Source organism: Diceros bicornis, chromosome 11 (genome assembly GCF_020826845.1).
Source record: "Diceros bicornis minor isolate mBicDic1 chromosome 11, mDicBic1.mat.cur, whole genome shotgun sequence".
NCBI lineage: Eukaryota > Metazoa > Chordata > Mammalia > Perissodactyla > Rhinocerotidae > Diceros > Diceros bicornis.
Genome location: NC_080750.1, coordinates 46974157 through 46995923, shown reverse-complemented (window position 1 = coordinate 46995923; position 21767 = coordinate 46974157). Strand labels below are relative to the sequence as shown.

The following is a 21767-nucleotide window of genomic DNA, read 5'->3' as shown; positions in this document are numbered from 1 at the left end:
TTATTTAATTTTCAAAGATAAAGGTTTGTTGTCATGTAGAAATAAGCCAGGAAAAGATGGTTTGCAATATCTTAAAGAGACGTTTTCCGGAGAGAATATTTTCCAAATGCCTTCTGGTTTCTTGACATCTCAGCTTAAATAGCTAGGCTACATTAAAAGAAATTGTTTTTAAGCTATAAACTCTATTCACTGTGTATTTACTGTTTCCTTTTTTCCTTTAATCTGCCTTCTTATTCCCCTCCCTGCTGTATTTACACACATATTTCCTTGCATGTCCTCATACACAGAAACACACACCTCATCATCTTCCTTCACGCTTCTTACATCACAGCAAACAAATTTACTGCTCTTTTTGCACTGCCAAGAGCTTCTCACAAGATGTTTGATGTAAAAAATTAATCACTTAATTTAGTGAAATGGTGATGCTTATTACCTTTGAGTAATTTTTTTAAGGGAAAGAGACAAAAGCTTATTTTGTCATTGGGCTGGAAATGAACATTCTCCAGGCATTTGCGCAGAGGGTGATGAGAGGAGGACTTGAGCGAGAGGCAACACCCATGAGCTTGACATAAGTTGTAAAGGTTGGTTTAAAAGAGCCTAAAGCTTTGGTGATAGAGGATTCATAATGAGCCTGAGGATGGGAATTAATATATTTTAAAATTTCTCTTATGAGAACCACTCTTCAAGAAGGTGTGGATCATAATAGATGAACACTACAAAAGTGGACCTATTTTCATAGGGCAGCGTGGGCGGTGGTGGTGAAGAAGGTGGGAGGACAGGGAAAGAACCAGTGAAGAGGGAGGTGAGAAGAAACTATTTTATGGTAGAAATAAATTAATAAAGTATTCCAAGGAGAATAAAAGCACCACAATGGTTAATAGATATTATTTGTTCCTATCCCACTTTGTACCAAACACGCATTTAAGGTACTGGTTTGAAAATCACTTAAAGCTCACTAAAGCACAAATCCCTCAATGTGGCTGTCACCACAGGGCGGAGTCTTCCTGTCTGGGTAGACAAAGCTCGATTTAGAGACACAGAGAAGCCTCCCCAGCATTTAGATGCAGGAGGGAGGTGGCATTCCACAGTCATGAGAATTAGTTCCTCAAAGAATCTGCTGCCCTAACGTGACCTCCAGCAGGAAATCATTGATCAATGGAAAGAGTGCCAAGGGGCAGCTTCCGGCAGAGCCACAGGAAGGAAGGAGAGTCTCGCTTAGAGTCACTGGTTGAAAATAAACTCAGTTCAAGGTTCGTAATGTGTAAAAGCTGATAAGTTCTGGATTCCTTTCTGGTCTGGAGAAGGAGAAAAAAATTTAAAGCATTTATAAATATTTTGTCTCTTAGCGATATTTGTATAAATCCACAGATAATTTGCTTCCTCCTGAGCTGACCAGGTCAAATGAAATTTCAAATGCAGTGAGCATGTTTAGCCTGTTACACACTCCCAGTAAAAATTTTCTCATTTGGGGGAACTCTGAGGATCACATGCTCTGTAGGAGTAAATGGAAACACGACTAGTTAAACTTCTTAGGTACAATGATACTTGACTGACCTTAAAAGACACTTGAAATTGAAGAGGTAGATCTTTCTAAGCTCAAACCAAGTAAACCCTGGGTTCAGCTATCATGTGCAAAATTGTATACTTTGATCTTCAACTAGTTAAATAAGCTTATCTGGCAACTATCAAAATATGAGAATTAAAGGACACAATCTTTTGGGGCCAGCCTGGTGGCGTAGTGGTTAAGTTCACAGACTCGGCTTCTGCCGCCCAGGGTTTGTGGGTTTGGATCCTGGGCGGAGACCTACACACTGCTCATCAAGCCATGCTGTGGCAGCATCCCACATACAAAATAGAGGAAGATTGGCACAGATGTTAGCTCAGGGACAATCCTCCTCAAGTGAAAAGAAGAAGATTGGCAACAGATGTTAGCTCAGGGACAATCTTCCTCACCAAAAAAAAAAAAAGACAGTCTTTTACTGTTATCAGAAGTATCCAATATATGCATGTGTACATGGGAGAGACTGTTTAACTATTTCTAATGGGAAAATCTCAATGCCATTGCTACAGTTTCAAAGGAGTGGGGTTTTCCTCTGTGGGGGATCAGAATTGGCCACCTCAAAATATGTCTCTTTACCTTGATTATTTCCTCTGAAAGAAACTTTGACCTCTCCCCCACCTCCACTAACTGCCTAAAATAATTTAAGATAGAAGGCCTGTCCCCATGACAGGCCATCACGATAGATAACTCTGGGTATGGATACACTGGGAGGGTCCTTGCTAAGCGCATTCTTATCAAAGTTCTGTTTACCAAATATTTACATTTGTAAGGGAAATTTTCATTTGTAAAAGTATCTCCCTCTCTGTACTGGGAAGAAGGGGGGATGACCTCATTTCTAGAAACTTGTCAATGCCTTAAATCTGCATATTAACCTTACTCTTGTTTACTGTGCTTTTCTGGTAATCTCCTATAGCTGATTTCCCCCATCCCCAACATCCTCCTTTGTCTTTACCTGAATAAGCTGATTAAAGATGAGAACCTCCACCATTTGTTGAGAAACCCAGTTTTTCTGGGTCTCTCCCATGTTATAAAGCTTTGTTTGATTTTCTCCTGCTATTCGGTCTCATGTCAATTTAATTTGTAGCCCAGCCAGAAAAGACCCAAAGTGGATAGAGGATAGTCTTCCTCCCCTTCACCTATTTCACAAGGGCTCTGCTCTACACCGTGTATGTCAACATTTTAATTTTGAAAAAAAAAATGTTTGCCATATTCCCAAATCTGAATAACCATAGTTATTCTTTCAGCAAAGAAAAGTGAATGTAACAGAGTCCTTGTCATCCGTTCTATTGGATGCCAGGAAATACAACCAAAAGAAAAATGTGTCTCTTTTATTGATATTTTTTCTTTTTATTATGGTAATAATCATATTATCAATAAAGTGGTGATATTTTTCATATATTATGGTTAATATATGAATATACATTGAGTTAATTGAATGAATATGAACCATTGTGGTGTTTTTTCTCTTTTGAAAATGTTTTTACTTCATTTCTACCATATGGTTTTTCTTGCTTTTCACTTTCCCCCTTCCCTCTGTCTTTCCCTGTCTTCCCTCCTCCATCACCACTATTTATTATTTTCCTGCTTTTTTCCATACCTAGTAAAATTTGGTTATATTCTTGACATCATATAATCAATGATAACATTGTAGAGAATCTGGATCATATTACTTTCCTCTGAAGAGTAGGTAATTTTGTTCTGCATACAATTAAATTGCAAACAGATTACCTTGGTCCTGTGGGGCTTAGCTGTAGGCTTTGTTAGGATGACTGTCTTTCAGTTTTGCCTTAGTCAGAGGACATAGGCCTCAGTTTGGGAACATGGTCTTTACTCTAGTGATGGCCCTTTTGGGTTTTCAGTGGAAAGCCCAAGGTATTTCTCAAGCTCTTATAACTTGGCAGAATTCTAATTCCAATTTCCATCTCCCCAGAACCAGACAGCAGCTGAAATCTCTGCTCAGCTCTTTAGCCTCCCAGCAGCTGCTGTCTGCTGGGTTCTTTGGACTATCTCTTTATATATGCACGGTTCTGGAGTCAGCCCATGACTTGAAGGGAATTGGTGTGCAGATTGGCACTCTCTCCTCTGTGGCTCTCTCCTCTCCACCTCTCAGGACAGAGCTCTGATCTCCCTGAGCCCAGTGTGACTGACTTGTGCTTGAGCTCTATCTGCCATGGGCCACAGGGACTGGGAGATGCCCTCAAGGGAAGTTAGTTCAACGGAGAGCTCACCTAGTTCACTTCCATTTCTTCAAGGATTGTGTCCCTACCAATTCTACTTTTGGTTGCTCTCCAGTGTATTCAAACTGTTGTTTGTTTTTTATATTTTTTCTAGTGTTTATAATTGTTATCAGCAGGAGGGTTAGTCCAATACAAGCTCTTCTTCCATTACCAGAATTGGAACCCCTACTTCTGATGTTAAAGAACAGAGCAGAAGTCAAATTTAATCCTACTTGATGCTGTGCTTCCAACCTGATTAGTTAGCAAATAGATTTTCTGTTTAATTTCCTGAATCATAAATATAGAGTATCGTTCTGTTTTCTTAAAGCATCAATACAATGTATTAGACACAGGGTGTAAATAAGCAAGGTTATTTTAAGATCAAATGTTTTGATTCACAATGTACTTTTAATTAAAATGGATTTGCCTTTTAAAGAGAAACTTATTCCTGATTTCACATTTTCATTCTCAAAGAGAGGGCTTGTACAATTTTGTTTCCACCTCTGAAAGATGGGTATGAGGAACAAGAAGTATAGAGGCACACATGTATGTCCAACTACTGTGGGCTAATTATAAACTTAAAAAAAAAATTTTACGGTGGTAAACTACACATAACATAAAATTTACCATCTTAACTATTTTTAAGTGTGCTGTTCAGTGGCATTAAGTACATTCACTTTGCTGTGCTACCACCATCACTATCCATCCACAGAAGTCTTCTCATCTTGCAAAACTAAAACTCTGTACCTAGTAAACAAAGACTCCCCCTTCCCCCAGCCCCTGGCAACCACCATTCTACTTTCTGTCTCTGTGAGTCTGACTACTCTATATACCTCACATAAGTGGAATCATATGGTATATGTCCTTTTGTGACTCGTTTATTTCACTTAGCATAATGTCCTCAATGTTCATCCATTTTGTGGTATATGTCAGAATTTCCTTCCTTTTTAAGACTGAGTAATATTCCATTGTATGTATATACCACATTTTGTTTATCCATTTATCTGTTAATAGACACTAAAGTTGCTTCCATCTTTTGGTTATTGTGAATAATGTGGCCGTGAATGTGGGTGAACAAATATCTCTTCAGGTTCCTGTTTTCGATTCTTCTGGGTATATACCCAGAAGTGAAATTGCTGGATCATATGGTAATTCTATTTATAATTTTTTGAGGAACTGCTATATTCCTTTCCATAGTGGCTGCACCATTTAACATTTCCACCAATAGTGCACAAGGGTTCCAGTTGCCCCACATCCTCACCAATATGTGTTATTTCCTGTTCTTTTGATAGTAGCCATACTACTGGGTGTGAGGTGGTATCTCATTGTGGTTTTGATTTGCATTCCTTTAAAATGATAAACATTTTGCTTAATTGCATTATTGTTGGCTTAACAACATACTTTAATTACAAGTAAATATATAGGTTATTAACATGTACATACTATTTGGGAAAATATTTTATATTTTAGAAAATCTAACAACAGCAAATATATATATATTTTTTTTGTGAGGAAGATCAGCCCTGTGCTAACATCTGCCAATCCTCTTCCTTTTTTGCTGAGGAAGACTGGCCCTGGGCTAACGTCCGTGCCCATCTTCCTCCACTTTATATGGGAAGCCGCCACAGCATGGCTAGCCAAGCGGTGCATCGGTGCAGGCCCAGGATCCGAACCGGCGAACCCCGGGCGCCGCAGCGGAGTGCGCGCACTGAACTGCTTGCACCACTGGCCGGCCCAACAGCAAACATTTTTTGATTACCCAACATGTGCCACATGCTGTGTAAAATGTTTAATATGTGATATCTTACTTTGTCTTTGCTGTTATCCTTGAGATAGATACTATCATTTTATCCATATTACACATGGAAAACTGAGGTATAGAAATTCAGGTTCTTTCCCAGAGTCACACAGGTAAGAAATCAAAACCAGGGATTTCAACTCCAGATTTCAAAAGTTTAGACCAAAGAAGAGTGTTAGGAGGATTGTGAAAGAAACCTTGGCATCTCTTCATTTCGAAGCTACTTTATCAGAAACCTGCGTTCTGCAGACTTGGTCATGTTCCAGGACTCTTGTTGAAGTAAGAATCTTAGCAAAGGACTTTTGCTCCCCTCTCATGAGTAGTGAGGGCCTAATAGTGAGTATGGTGGAATGTCAAGTCACCGGTATCTTCCCTCATCAGGAAGGTTCATGGGAAAAGAGACGTGAGAGTCAGGATTCTCCCATGAGCAGGCTGGATAAGTTTTCATTTTATTGGTCCTCTGAGGAATGCCTTTTTGGGGTGAAACTTTGAAATTCCATATTGTAAATGTCCTTCTCTGGGCCTGGTTTTGCATGTAAGAAAATAATACAATTTTGTGGGGCTGTGGCCTAACCCTTTCCCCACTCATGTTCCCTGTTTGGCTTTTTCCATTCTATTGATTCACATTCTGCTTGGCTATTTTGTTTCTTCTACACGTTTGGTCTTTGGACCGCTATAAAAAAAAAAACTAACCAGCTGACCCAAGATCACACAAATTCTATCATTTAAGAGTAACCATAGGGTACATTGTGCTAGAAATAACTTGGTTAGATGTAGTGCCTCCTCTCAATGATTTGAAACTTAGACAACAATATAAAAGAATGAATCAAATGTGTTTTGGAAAACGCGGTGAATGAGCCACGTGGAAAATGCAGCCAATAAGCTACCAGTAATTGTACCTAAATAGGGTAGAACGCCCCCTTCCTCCACCACGTCCAGAGCCTTCCTTGTGGATGCAGCAGGTGTAATGTGGAACTTTGAGTCCCGTGACAAGAATCTTTTTTGACTTGGTTTTAAAAGTCAGTATCATTTTCTGCAACTTCCCCATTTTTGTCAGTGTTACTTCCTGTTTCTTAAGCCTTCAGACTAGGAATTTTAAATCTTTTTTGGCATGGGGACTTAATTTTTACTTTAAGTTCTCATATTCTATGGTATACCAAGTTGTATTGATTTTTCTTTTTTTCCTTTGAACTGCCTTTGTTATTCTCTACTCTCCTGACACCACTCTTTCCAAGACTTGACTAGTCCAGGCCTGGATTATGGCAGCAGTTTGCTAGCTAACTACCTTCCTCTTGCCTCCCCTGTACATCCTCATAGTGCTGCCAAATCAAACCTTCCTTTCACGCCATTGTCCCAACAAAGAGTCTTTCTTCTGTTCTTTCTCTTCCTTCCTTTTTTCTTTTTATAAGCATTTATTGCTTCCCTAAAATGAATACAACTTCTGTAAAAAATTTTGTCCCATGTAGTCTCACATTTTCCCACTGATTCCAACTAATTTCTCAGTATCTCCTAATCCGGGTGTCCCATCTGATTCAGTGTGTCTTCTCATTGTCCAGTGGGCATTGCCTTTGTTCATCACGTCTTCCTGCTATACTCCAGGGCGGAGCTGAAGATTCTTCTTAAGGATACTTTAGTCTTTATTGATCTTTCACCCATCTGAACTTCTGTAGCCACACAAAATTTAACTCTCAGTCTTTTATTCTTTGCTCCTTTTGGTTAATCTTAAATCTTTGCTAGCCTTGTTAAGAGTCATTTATTTGTCGATTACACTTCAATAAAGAAATAATTGATTAACTTTTAAAAGTCATTTATTTCACTTCTGAATATTCACAAAGTTATAGATGCCCCTTGATAAATGCGTGTTGGCTGATTGTCTAATTTATCTGTGTAATTTGGGCCCTTTAGGGTTCTTAATAAGATATTCATTTGTTAAAAATCTTTACAGTATCGTAGGCATTGTTCTAGGTACTGAGAACAGAGTGGTTATCAAGAGAGGATACACAAAAACCAGGAATGTCTCTCCATCTAGGTTTCAGGAAGAACAAGAACAGTTCACAGAGCCAAGCTGCAGGGAGTTGCCCTGAGACTGGAAATTTATTCAGGTACAATGATAATATACCATTTGGTTGCTCCCTAAAAAACAGGAATCTGTTGTGCTAAGCTTTTAGCACTACTGCCTTTGATTAATCACTTTCTTGACCTCATAGACCCCTCCTTATTCATGATTTCTGCATACTCGTCACTTATCCTTTGGCTTCTGCACACTGACTTCTCTGAGTTTGTTTGCTTTCTTGCCTTCACACAGAAATTCCCCAAAGAGAATGTGATGAGTTCAAGTTGGTTGTTACTTTCCCTACTAGTCACAGTGCTCATTCTAGGACCCTCTTACAGATTGCTAAGCCTACACTGGCAACTCTTGGGCCAGGCATCACCTTTTGTTACCCCACAAAGGGCACAATCTGCTCACCATGGGACAAAAGCCAGTCATCAAGAGGCAAGATGGTGGCAGAGAAAGGACATTTTATTACAGCTTGCTAGCAAGAGGGAAGATGGCGACTAATGTCCAAAATAACCATCTTAAAAGAGGCACAGAATCTTGAAGCAGTTATATAGGCCAGTGGGTTACAGGTGAGGGGGTTAGGAAATGTTGACCCTCTGGTGTTACAGACTGGGAGTGGCCACACCAGATAGACTCTCTGCCTGGGGGTCATCACATTCCTAAGGAACTCAAAAGAACAAAGTTATCCTCTTATCGCAGCTGGGAGGTATATGCACAAGCAGGGGTCATAAAATCTACAGAGCAGTTAGATCTCTTGGAGGGTGCCTATCCAGCTGGGTTAGTTAGTCAGAGATCATTCAAATTTACAATATGGCTTCCCTTATGTCAACCTTACGTTGAGCCGGTATCACTTTGATCCACCCATGATCAAGGCTGCTTGAAAAGATATTCATTTATTATCTAAGAATCACTAAGTTTTGCCTCCTAAGGCCTAAGAAATGGGAGACACTGCCAAAAGACAGTGTAATTTGAAGGCACTTCAGTTCCCTTTAGTAAAATCTGTAAATATCCAGCATCTAGAAAAGTACCTAGACTATAGTAAGTGTACAATATGAATGAAATTAGCTCATTAAACTATATCTGGAAGCACTGTTCATATTTTCATCTTAATGCTACATGTGACATTGACTTGATCCTAAATCAATTTTATAGTCTTATTTGAAAAAAGTTCCAGTCTATACAAATTAAGGAAAGCCGCAAATATTCCGATGTACTGTTACTTCATTGGTTCCCATCAAATGACACTGCATGTCAACTACTCAGTGTTAGGTCAAATAGTTAATATTAAAAGTTCCAGGGCCGGCCCCATGGCATAGCGGTTAAGCTCACGCCCTCTGCTGCTGGCGGCTCGGGTTCGGATCCCGGGCGCGCACTGACACACAACTTGTCAGGCCATGCTGCGGCAGCATCCCATATAAAGTGGCGGAAGATGGGCACAGACGTTAGCTCAGGGCCAGTCTTCCTCTGCAAAAGGAGGAGGATCAGCATGGATGTTAGCTCAGGGCTGATCTTCCTCACACACACAAAAAAAAGTTCCATAAATTTTATTAAACTATTTACAGAAAAGGAACTAGCTTTTATTTTTGAGTTGTTGAATACCCTGCGCTGAATCTATTTCATTATTTCCCTCCTTTACAAAATTGGTCATTTGAGTCTAAATTTACTTCAAATATTTTATTCTAGGCTTAGACAATTTTCCCATAATGAAAATTGTTATGATCTTATTGATTGCCCATGAAATAAAGACTTTTCTAAGGTTCTTTAACCTTGCGTGCAATGTTTTGATCACTTCTATAAATTTTCCTGTAGTATAGCCATAGCATTGTAAAAACTAACTGGGCAACAAGTATAATTTCAACCATAGGCAGGAATTTTATTGTGCTAGCCTAAAATGTGAATGTTGAAAGAAATCAAATCCAGTCAAATCACTTTACAGTCTTTCTTAAGTGTTCTGTCAGCCTGGATAGTAGTCTGCCCTACTCAGTCACAAAATCATTTGTCTCGCCAGTCAACAACTTGACCCCTCAGTTGCTGCACTTCCTTTATTCTTTGAGTAAGCTACTTTTAAAGGAGATCTGTATCATGGAATCAGGGACTCAGAGAGCTTCCTATTCTTCATTGGCATGAACATAAGTGTAATAAAGCATTGAGAAATACATTAATACACAGACCTAACAAGTGTGTTTATACACACATTCTCAGCAGCTTGCATCATTCAAGAACATTTTGAGAGAGGTTATCAGTGAACTGGAAATAAAATATATCAAAGCGTAGATGAGCATAAACTCTGTACCTCTCAATAGTAAGAAAATGGATTGAAACTGAGGAAAATATTTGGAGGGTTTTTTTTTTTTAATTTTTATTTATTTATTTTTCCCCCAAAGCCCCAGTAGATAGTTGTACGTCATAGCTGCACATCCTTCTAGTTGCTGTATGTGGGACGCGGCCTCAGCATGGCGGGAGAAGCAGCGCGTCGGTGCACGCCCGGGATCCAAACCCGGGGCGCCAGTAGCGGAGCACGTGCACTTAACCGCTAAGCCACGGGGCCCGCCCCAGAGGGTTTTAAGCTATATGTGTGACAACAGACCTAGGTCTGTCTGGCCTTTTTAATTAAGGAGGAGAGTATCAGATGTTCACCAACACTTTCTACAACGTTCCTAATACTTGGCAAAGTTCTATTATTAACATGACACAGATTTAACTGTCACTGCTATTGATTACATTCGACGAATACATATCTCTTAAAACCCTGAAGCTGAGACAAGTCTTCTTTTGCTACTTAAAGGTAACCTAAAACATAAAAGGGTAATGATAGACATCATGGCTGATTCATCATTTTCCTGTTTTTAGCGGAATACAGAGTGATGATGAAGAGGTTATTCTTCGAAACATCAGCTCCTTAATATTTTTCAAAACACTGAGAAAATTAAGCTTTTTGAATGATAGAAATTTAAATAGAGCATTGCATTGAATAGAGCATAGGTTGTCGTTTTTACAGGGGTGTGCCTGAGTAATGGGTTTTATAATGAACAGATGCTAGAGCAGAGCACATAATGTAAACACACATAGACACACAGAACCTTCAATTTTACAAAGGTACAGTTGAAGCTATTGGAATGATTTTAATTCTCCAAATTGTTTTGTTGGCCAGATTTTCAAAATTTACTCGCCAAGACAGCTAGCACAAATGCCTCAGAAAGATTTTTAAGTTTGGCCATTGGACAGTTTGCCTTTAGTATCAGGACTCAACTCCTGACTTTTTAGACTTCCTTGCATTTTCTCATGTTTTGTGCATGTGCTTCCATATACTTCCACTCCAACTTCTGAGGCTTCCCAGTGAGTGATGGATAGTACCTTTATTTCTGCCTGCCTAAGCATAAGAAAGGAATCCTTGATTTCAAATTGTGCTTAAATAGGCTGCTGCTTAACTGATTTTTACCTTTTTAAATATAAGTGCCCTTCTGACGATATTATTCAGACCTACCACACATTAGAACTCACAGACGTAACAATGATATTTTATATGCTCATATGAAGTCCCGAATCATTAGCTTAATTGTACTCTTAACTTAGTGGTCATGATCTTGAATGTCAGTTTAAGTTCTCTGAGGTCCTGTTTCTCAGTATGTATGCTGGGAATCAAAATATTATGTCCCATAGAGATTTTTATTGGAAAAGCATTACAAATGCTGTGTAACATACAGTGATATCATCTTCATTTTTCACTGTACCTCAAGAAACTGTGTGAGTTCTGAACATGGTTTGGTTGTTGTTAATGTGAATAATATTAATTTCTTTTCTCTGAATCAACAGAAAGCTACCTAAAAGAATAGGCTGTTGGGCAGTTTTTAGGCTGAATAAGCTAAATCTCCTCAGCCTCCTGAGGACTTGCTCCTGCAGTGAGACCAAAGGGCTCTATTACACTTCAGTAATAAAAAGCATGCACGATTCATTAAGAATATAGACAAGGCTTTATGTTATATTTATTTATTTTCCAGCTTGTACAAACTGGATGTAGAAGCATAAACATAGTACATTTCTACCATTTTCAACAAAAATATAACCAATATGTACAATTATTGTATTAAAAATACAAAAGGGATACAGACTCCACCAATGTCTTTCTAAAAGACATACAGGTACAAGTAGTATCAAAAGTATGAGGAAATCACCAGTTAATTGTACATTCTGCACTTGACATCACAGAGCGAACTGAGATTAGCAGTCCTATGTTCTACAATTACTTAATGCTTAGATAACATTTGTGCAACTTGTGGTAGAGCTAGATTTCTTTCTTTCTGTATGCACATGAGGTCCATAGCCTATATAATAAAACTGGCAAATAATGCATATTACATGTAAAATTACAAATGCATAATTGACAATGTAATATATAAGCAAGTAGACAAATGCCATGATACAGAAGAGAATTATTAAATAAAGCACTGACATTGTTTGATACAGTGAAAAAACACTGCAATTTGACTTTTAAAATTTGAAGCTATTTACGTTTATCTACTGATCAATATGATCAGCTGAATTTAATGGAAAAAAAAAAATCCAAGACCAGCAGTTCCTCACATTTGAGTACTACTCGGATTGGCAGCCTTCACTTTTCCGGAGTCTGTGCAAAAACAACACAAAAATAGAGTGGAGGGGTCATTTCAGTCATTATAGGGTTAATAGCAGCTGTGAGCAGGTGGTTGCTACACTTAGGCCTTTTCTATCCATAGCGTCCATAAAGCCACCTAGAGGCTAGTCTTTGGTGACTAACCCACCTTGCAAAGGCTGGCATATCTAACCAGGTTTTTGATCTTTTGATCTTTTATCATGTTAAAGGCTTGTTTATTCCCTAATGCCAATTCAATAAAGGGAGGCTGTCTTGAAAGAGCAGTATTAACAGCTGGCATTAGCTCCAACATCCCAAGCTGCTTTCACTGCAATGCTATCCAGTTATAAATGTTTCTCTTTAAAAACAAACAAACAAAATCCCTAAAACTAAATTAACAAAAATCAAAGAAACATAACTTAAAAATGGGGTTTGCCATCCATCTCAATGGAGCAGAACACGCCCTCAAATGACACTGTCCTGCACTCCATAAGGCTCAGACACAGGACACAAGAGTCCTATTTCCCTCCCCTGGCCATGTGCAAACAGTTTTACAGAAGAACCCCACCCACTGGGGAAGGAGTGGATGAGGTGTCTTGGTATCTAAGTAATTGGCTAACATTTTATACTTCCAGGATAGGGCACTTCACGGGTGAGGCCAGAAGGACACGGAAAGACAGGGTCGAAAGCCAGGTCTTCCCCTCTTCTTGGTGTGGCCACACCCTGTCCTGCATATTTGGTTTTTTACAATTCCAGGCTGGCAACCCTACTTAAAGGTTCAAAATAATACTGTAATCATTAAATGGATATAACATTTACTCTCTGAACACAATCTTTAAACTCATTAAGAAAAAAAAAAGGAAGACATTGTAAACAAGTGGACAAGCACTGTACTCGAAGGATTTCATTGTTTTTCTTTGTCTTCCTTGGTGGGTTAAAGGCCCCAAGTAGTTCAATGGCTAGCTTTTCTCATTATCCCAATGAGACGAAGTGCTAGGACTGGATTGAAATCTAAAAGGAAGATTTTTAAAAATCCTTCCAGGCATTGAGAAGTGCAGCCAGAGTGAATCATCCTGTCGTGATGATCTTGGAATTTGGAATGATACTGTGTGATGTGGCAGGCAGCAACAGTGGGAGCTTGAAGATTGCTGCACTGTGCATTTCAAGCAACAAAGTCTGAAAAGTGCCAGGGCAATTTCTTCACAGTATTTCACATGCAAAGGGGAAAGGAAGAAGGGGAGAAGAAGCCCCATGCTGCTTTTAAGGCAGGGAAGGAGGCAAACTGGTCCACCATCCTCAGAATGTGAGTTCCAAGGCTCCAATGCTAGGGACGTCTTCTTGTGCTCTCCTTTTAGGTGGCTAACTCTGGATGCAGAAAAGCCTATGCCTCAAACAGCAGACACTTGTTCATCTTCTGAAAACACAACCAGGAAAGAAAAAAAAAAAAATGAATGAGCAAGCAAGTTGTTTCTTGTGCTTAGAGAGAATACATTCACTGATGTGCTCAATAAAAATGCCATAGCTATTTTTTTAAGTATAGTTCACTTAAAATACTTGCCTTTTTTTCTAGTTAATGACTAATATTAAAAAAGTTTATATATGATGCATATCTTTAAATATATAAACAATATAAAAATATATACATTGTATATTAATTGAAAAGTTGATAATTCATTGAAAAAAGTTATAAAATAGCATGTGACTTTTATAATATATACTCACATACACATTAAAAAGTCTAGAAGGATATAAAACAAAATGTTAATAGTGGTAATCTGCAAGTAGCAAGATTATAAGTAACTTTCATTTATTGTATTTTGCTTTTTTCTATAATGATTATTTGTGTAATTTAACATGTAAAACTCAAAAAATTAAAAAAAGAAGGCGAAGGGGCATGATCTCTCTTCTCATTCTTATTCCAGCATGGCCAGGTAGATTTGTAGAAAGAAGTTGAAAAAGTTACAGAAAAGTGTATTTTTTTTTTTAATCAGACTTTCATTGGGAACTCACTAAAAGTCCAAATAAAATATTTCCACAGGGCCGGCCCCATGGCTTAGCGGTTAGGTGCGCGTGCTCCGCTGCTGGTGGCCCGGGTTTGGATCCTGGGCGCGCACCGACGCACTGCTTCTCTGGCCATGCTGAGGCCGCGTCCCACATACAGCAACTAGAAGGATGTGCAACTACGACATACAGCTATCTGCTGGGGCTTTGGGGGAAAAAAAAAGGAGGAAGATTGGCAATAGATGTTAGCTCAGAGCCGGTCTTCCTCAGCGAAAAGAGGAAGATTAGCACGGATGTTAGCTCAGGGCTGATCTTCCTCACAAAAAAAAAAAAAAAAAAATTTCCACAGAAAATTTTGAGAATTAGGAAAGAAATCCAGCCATTACACACTTTATTACATGTGACCCCCTCTGCAATCTTTGGTATTTCTTAACCCTAAATTTGGAACTCTCACTATAAAATAGTCTTCGTGTAATATATGGCTAAAGACACAGCTGATCACAGTGTTAAGAAAACCAAATGCCTTGGAAAGCTTACAGGCAGCATAAGTGAGCACATCTAACTTTACAGTTTTAAGAATGCATATATACCATCCTCCTCAGTGGAAAACCCTTGAGACTGATAGGGGGCAAGGCGCGGGTCACACTCATTAGGTTTATGCCACTGCGGTTTGTTCACTGGCCTGCCGCTCGCCGGATGCCCATGCGGTTGCTGCGCGGGGGAAGGCCCAGCTGTGTCAGCGGGTCGGGGGACCATCCGAGATCTCTGAAGCGCCACGTTGTAGTCTGGAGGTTTCCTGGCTGGATGGGAATGTCCTTCTGGAAAGTCAGTGATGGGGATTCCAATATAGCCTGGAGGGGTGGGCGGGGGCTCTCGATACCTGCCCTCCTTTCGTGCTATAATAAAGACAGTGTACCAGCCATTAAAAATTTTGTGGAAGAAGATTTCATGCCATAAATGTTTATACAAAATTATAAAAATAATTATTAAAACAGCACACATAGTGTAACAGCAATATGGTTTTGTGTGGTATGGGGGAGAGGTGGCGGATATGATAGGTGGGCAAATGGATGTCAACTAAATCAAATATTCACAATGGTTATCTCTGCGTGGAAAAATAATTGGTGAGAGAAGCTACTAAGCAATCTAAGTACCTTTAACAAATAAATTTAGAAAAATAGTACAAAAAGTGATGCAAATTGAAAAATTCTCAAACTATGTGTAAGGTATGTATTTTTCTTACAATTCTTTTATTAACGTTCAGAATTAGAACATGAAATCTGTAAAGGCAAGTAAAATAAAAGTTTTATTTTCTTGAACTTTCTAGACTCAACTGTTAGGAACTAAAAATCATTTTTCTTTCTTTTACAATAAAAATTCTGGGTATTAGTTTGCTAAAAGAAAGTCCTTTAAAAATTGCAACCTAAGAATAGGTATTAACTGTTCTCTCCTTATTCATCTTGAAAGAATATTAAATTTGACATCTACGCATGACTTTTTACATGGTAAAATAACTACAATTTCCCTAGTAATAAAAGTAATGTTTGTAATGATTATACTCCGGAATTTCTGACTCTATGTCCTATAATGTATTCCTACACTTCAGTTATACAGATGTTGAATATGCCATAGAAAATACAACCTGATAGGATTGAGGGAACATGAGAGACTTCACAATAGAAACAGCAGCAGCAAAGCAACAGCATCTTTCAAATACTTAGGAATTACTATCTAGGGACTGTTCTAAGTGCTTTCCATAGATTTCCTTTAATCCTCACACCAACTGCATTAGTAGAAATTATTAAGCTCATTTTACAGATGAGGAAACAGACAGTTTAGTATGTTGCCCAATGTCACGAAGCTAGGAAAGTGGCAAAACAGAGATGCAAGCCTCAATCTGCCTCACTCCTGAGCTCCGACTCACCACATCAACTCTGAGCGCCTCTCCCTTGTTCTGTCTATCGTGTGCAGAGAGGATGTATTTAGCATAGAAAGAATGTGTCTGTACAACAAAAATCAATAGAAGATTTTTAAATATGCCAAGTATAAAATTCTAAATACAATTCAAGGAAAGAAAATAGAATAAAACATTTAAAACAGTTCCAACTAAACAAAAATTCTTCCTCTAGAGAGAATGGCCATCCTTCCTGATAATTTTCATGTGAAATGATCAATATTAGACCACATGATATCCATAATGACAACCTAATGATCCTGATAGCTAAGATGTGTTGAATGTTTACTATGTTGGAAGATATTTATATGTACCTGACCACAGAACCTGGGCTCTTAACCACTACTCAGTTTGAAATCCTGAATGCACTGCTAATTTGGAAGCCCTATATAGCAATGGGTGGGACAAAATGAGACGAAGACCCACAAACACATAACTTTACTTTTGAATAAGTTAGATTAGAGCCACGATCCAGACATGACAAAGCTCTCCAATAAGCTTACCAATAAGTCCCTTCGCAGTACTAGATGTCACAGCTATGTGGGCAGGCATGGGAACAGGTTTGGTTTCTTCTGTGGTCACAGATGTTATGCTGCTGCTTTCAGCCTCAATGGAAACATCTTTCCCACCCCTTCGCTTTATTGTGCCTGTGTCACCTTCTGAGTCTTCTCCCCAGTATCCTGTGGAAGATGCCCAGCTTGCCCGGGATTGGGCTTGTTCAAGACTCTCTCTACTTTGATTTTGCCTGTTATACTTTGTGCTATGATCAGAAAACATAATTTGGTCCATATGGCTGCTTGAGGCCCATAAACCTGCGGGATCCCCTGAATAATCAAAATGAGTGTGCCCGAATGGAAGTGTTTCCCAGCTTCTCTGGTGCTGGATGGTCTGTATATTATCATGGGAACCACTTGAGCACGACGTCCAGCTCCCACGGCCACTATCAGCAGCATCGAGGGAAGCGCGATCCCCCTGGTCTTGGGAAAGTTCTTCTGTGCTTGGAGAAGAAATTACTGTAGCTGTAGCATATAAGCCCCGACTCTCAGACATTGGTGCATAGGACCTAAGTGGTCAAAAGAAATGGAAAAAAAAAAAAAAAAACAACACAAACAAAAAGAAAAAGCAAGATTATTAACTAATAAACCTATGATAAAACCAAAATACTTTTTCCTAAAAAGGTGGCTTTCTTTCATCCCAGGAAGAGGATGAAAGCACCACTGAATTGCACTACAGTGGCCAGTTCCAACAAGTCCAGTTTTCTCACCTTATCATTACCATAAAACAAATATAGAGGGTGGAAGAACAATTACTTATAATAAAGGAAAATTTTCCTTACAAGGCTCAATATAATCTGATTATTTCAGGAAGACAGCTCATACAAAAGAACTGAGATATATCCTAAAGTCACCCTCTGCCATCAGCACAGAACAACTATGTTCCAATAAAGAATAAACCTAACTTGAAAAGCTGTCTGCACAACAAAAACAGCATGGTACTTAATAATCTAGAAATTGTGAAAATTAGACCTGGGATGGGAGAAAATTTCTTAGGCATTATGTAAAATAAATAGAAATATACATCTAGAAGAAAGGACTCATTTTTAAAAGATGGAAGAAGGAATGTAAAGAACACTAAAGAAAAGCCGCCTACCCTAAGCTGTACTGATCGGGTTCAATCATGGTCCGCCTTTCCATCCTGCCCACACCTAGGTTTGTTTCCACAATGCTGACAGAATGCCTCTGGCGCCTCTCATCGTGCAGTGAGACTGGCACTGAGTCAAAGGAAGAATTGCTGACTATACTGGATCGTGAAGAAATTTCACTGTGACCAGAATCTGAAAAATTATCCACAGTACCACTGGGAGCCAAAGTATAGCCTGCATGGGAAATACAAGCATATTAATTAGACACTGTAGGTTTATAACACAAAACTGAAGTCTACCGAATAGAAGCAAGAACAAAATGGAGGTCAAAGAGATCACCACTGAAATGGGGGGAAAAAAACGTTTTACTTGTGGAGACCAGGTGACTGAGATAAGGTAAATTTTTACTCAAATGAAGCTTAACTTCCTTAATGAAAGTTTAGAGAGGAAAAAAGAAAGCATTGTTATATGAGCCAGGAAATGATGCAGGTATGATGGCACTACTCGACTATTCTTAGCTCCCTTAAATATAAACTACACTACTATTAGTTTATGTAAAAGAAACTATGAAGAATAACTATGATCAGATTTAAAAGTATGGTTTTTTTTTTTTTTTAGGGGCTGGCCCCGTGGCTTAGCGGTTAAATGCGTGCGCTCCACTGCTGGTGGCCCAGGTTCAGATCCCGGGTGCGCACCGACACACCGCTTCTCCGGCCATGCTGAGGCCGAGTCCCACATACGGCAACTAGAAGCATGTGCAGCTATGACATACAACTATCTACTGGGGCTTTGGGGGGAAAAATTAATTAATAAATAAATAAATAAATAAATAAATAAATAAAAGTATGGTTTTGTTTCAAACTGCGAACGAAGTCAGTAATCTTGTGTTCAACGGAGTTTTCAGTTTTTAAAACTTTATAGCATAGAATAATTCAACTGGAAATATCTGTATTATACTTTTAAGTGGATATATAAGAAATAAGACCTTCAGATTTTTGCCATTTGATTTTTCAACATTAATAATATATTGGATAAATCACATAAAAGCCAATTGTTTTCAAGGATGTAATGTGCAAAATCTCCATTTTCTCCCTAGACCATCACTATGTCTAAGTAGATGTCCATTTTTTGGCCTGAAGGACCCTTAATTCTCCTTTGTTGCTACAAATAATTTTGAGAGTCACAAAGAAAGAGAGGCATGTCTTGATATTTTTAATGAAAAAATCCAAATCTTCTTTCTCTGTACTCCTTTTATTTTATGTTATTAAGGATCTCATGTTACTTAAAATACTGATTTTATATGATTGTATGTATGCAATGCAAATTTTTCAATGCCACTTACCTAATAAAAAATTAAATCTAGAGCACCTAAATGTTGCTAAATTACTCTCTTAAATAGTACTTCCCCATCCTTTGTAAATTGTTAATTCCTGATTTATTTTTTAAAGGTTGCATAGGTCTTGATAAGATTTAATGTGTTCATCTATGAAATGTCTTTTCATAAATCACACTGCAAGTTCTGACAGACAAGATTTAAAACCTTCCCTGAACTACCTGCTGAAAAAAAGTCTCTAGAAAAATAATCACTTGGATGGAGCACTTGACATTTGGAGGAATTCTCCCATTTTCCTTAACTAATGAGATGATTCCTCTCTTTCCCACCCCGTTTTTGGTTCTATAACCCCACCTATCCCATAGGTCCGTGGTGCATTGTTATTCTTGTTACTGTTCTCACTTCCAAGAGAAGAGGAGGAACTGGTTAAGTCCAACTGCCCGGAGCCAAAAGATCTCAGCTGATTGCCACTGCCACCTAACAACAGGATGAGAAAAGAATTTAGATACATCCATTTAACAAGGACAGTAGAGACTGATACCCACATAAAAAGCACAGATGTCTGAACTATATAAAAAGTAAAGTAAAGCAGAAAAAGTATTTGTTGTGTCAGTGAAATCTAACAATTTATTAATCTGTTTTGGCCTTCTTTTAGGGAAAACTGTTTTAGCTTTTATTATTGGCTTATACCCCCCCCATTCAATTGAAGGGTAGGAGGAGAAAGTAACTGGGAGGGTTAGGCAGCAGAAAATTATCTATTATTTTAATATAAGAAAGCATCAATGTAAGGAAGAGAGTCTGATTGCCTATAATTTAATCTCTTTAAAAATAAAACAAGATAGCAACAAAAAAGGTAATCAAGACCCATGTTAATACGATGAAAAAATAAATCAGGAAGATGTTAGTTTTTCTTATATTTTTAAAGCCCTCTACTCTGTAATTAATGTTATATACTCATATTTAGTTAGACCAACTTTTAATATAAAAATCATTTCCACACTTACAATCAATTGTAAACTTAAACATATTTTTTAAAAGGCCTCATATAGTTGTAAGTTTAACACTATTTACTATAAGTACAATATTAAAAAATACTAAAATTCTTCCAAATTTATAAACTGAGGGGGAAAAAATCCATTGGGCGTTATATATTAGATCATTTTAAATGACTCTATAATATCAAAAATGATGTAACATTTAACTCTGGAATTTTTTATAGCTGAAACATATAGATTGCTATAAAGGGAAACAGTAAGTAATTTAGTTCTACCTTTCCTTGGAGAACTTTGTGGAGAAGTGGGAGGAGAAGAAAGCTGTGAAGACGTATTTGATATCGTATCTTCTGCTTGTTTCTTGTGACGCTCCAGACTTCCTTCTTCAGACAAAGAAAGAATTTTCTTTAAAGCTTGTGGAGAGTTTATGCCTATAAGAAAGAACATAACTTAAATATGTATTTTCAAGACTGAAAAGAACATTAATGACTAAAAAACTTTTTTGTGTTAAGATTTAATATTACATTTGGTTTGCAACCTATTTACAGTCTTAATGGTCTGTGTACTGTTCACGGTATAAACAGTAAGCTTATAGGAGGCACAAGGTACCTGTGGTTTGGTTTCTGACTGGTATTTGCCATAGTACTAGAAATAGACTGCTTTTCATATTTTATTTTAGATTCTGAGTCTTAATCACCATCTTTATTCAACAATATGTTAGATAATAAAGAAAAAATAAAGACAATTTGAAAATATTTGAATTTAGGATGAAAGTGATGCAGCTAAGAATATTTATTATTAGAACTCAAGTTGGAGTTGGAAACAGGTATTTTGGTATGTTGGATATGTTAGCTCAGAGGAAGTGAGAATGATGGGAGAAAAGCAAAGAGCCAAGAGCTAAAAGGAAGTAGCAAGAAAAGTGAATAAGGAGCTCTAAGGAATTCCATGCAGTTAATATTTGATCAAATAAATAAATGAAAGAGAAGGCAGAAGGAGACCCATGAAAGTGCCATGTCACAGAAACCACAGAAGAAGGTTTTCAGAAGGGAGCAATCCAGTACCAGCTGTAGGGATCAAGGAGGATGAGAGTAGAAGAAAAAAGATTATATATGTCAATATAAGGTGATTTTTTTCCCCCAAAAAAATTATGTTTCAGAAATGAAGGAGGGGCCAGCCCGGTGGCGTAGTGGTTAAGTGCGTGCGCTCCACTGCTGGCGGCCCGAGTTCGGATCCCGGGCGTGCACTGCTTGTCAGCCCATGCTGTGGTGGCGTCCCATATAAAAAAGTGGAGGAAGATGGGCACGGATGTTAGGCCAGGGCCAGTCTTCCTCAGCAAAAAGAGGAGGATTGGCAGATGCCAGATGTTAGCTCAGGGCTGATCTTCTGCACAAAATAAAAAAGAACTGAAGGAGTCACATTAAAATATTTTATAAATCCTCTAGTATTATTATAAGGTGCTCTCAATTACATTATTTTGAACAACAACAGAGATATTTGGGAAGGCATTTTAGCCTGAAACTACCTCCATCAATGTTAGTTTTAATATTCTTAGACTTAACAGAATCCATTAAAAAGGAGGCAATGAAATTTAACAAAGATTTA

At 38.1% G+C, this 21767-nt stretch overlaps 1 protein-coding gene across 13 annotated transcripts in view; it reads right to left on the bottom strand.

Annotated features, from left to right (window-relative positions):
* Nucleotides 1–11605: 11605 nt before the first annotated feature.
* Nucleotides 11606–21767, bottom strand: part of RAPGEF2 (Rap guanine nucleotide exchange factor 2) — a 243044-nt gene continuing 232882 nt past the window's right edge. For 5 of the 13 annotated variants that reach the window (XM_058550277.1, XM_058550279.1, XM_058550278.1 and 2 more), the window contains 6 exons: nucleotides 20444–20596; nucleotides 19528–19650; nucleotides 17849–18074; nucleotides 16702–17261; nucleotides 14835–15140; nucleotides 11606–13657 (listed from right to left, as the gene is read on the bottom strand). In XM_058550277.1, the coding sequence (XP_058406260.1) occupies nucleotides 13632–13657; nucleotides 14835–15140; nucleotides 16702–17261; nucleotides 17849–18074; nucleotides 19528–19650; nucleotides 20444–20596 (1394 nt within the window). In that variant the 3' untranslated portion in view covers nucleotides 11606–13631. Of the gene's footprint in view, nucleotides 13658–14834; nucleotides 15141–15553; nucleotides 16247–16701; nucleotides 17262–17848; nucleotides 18075–19527; nucleotides 19651–20443; nucleotides 20597–21767 lie in introns of those variants that run through there. The other 8 variants (XM_058550281.1, XM_058550283.1, XM_058550282.1 and 5 more) reach the window with 4 other exon arrangements.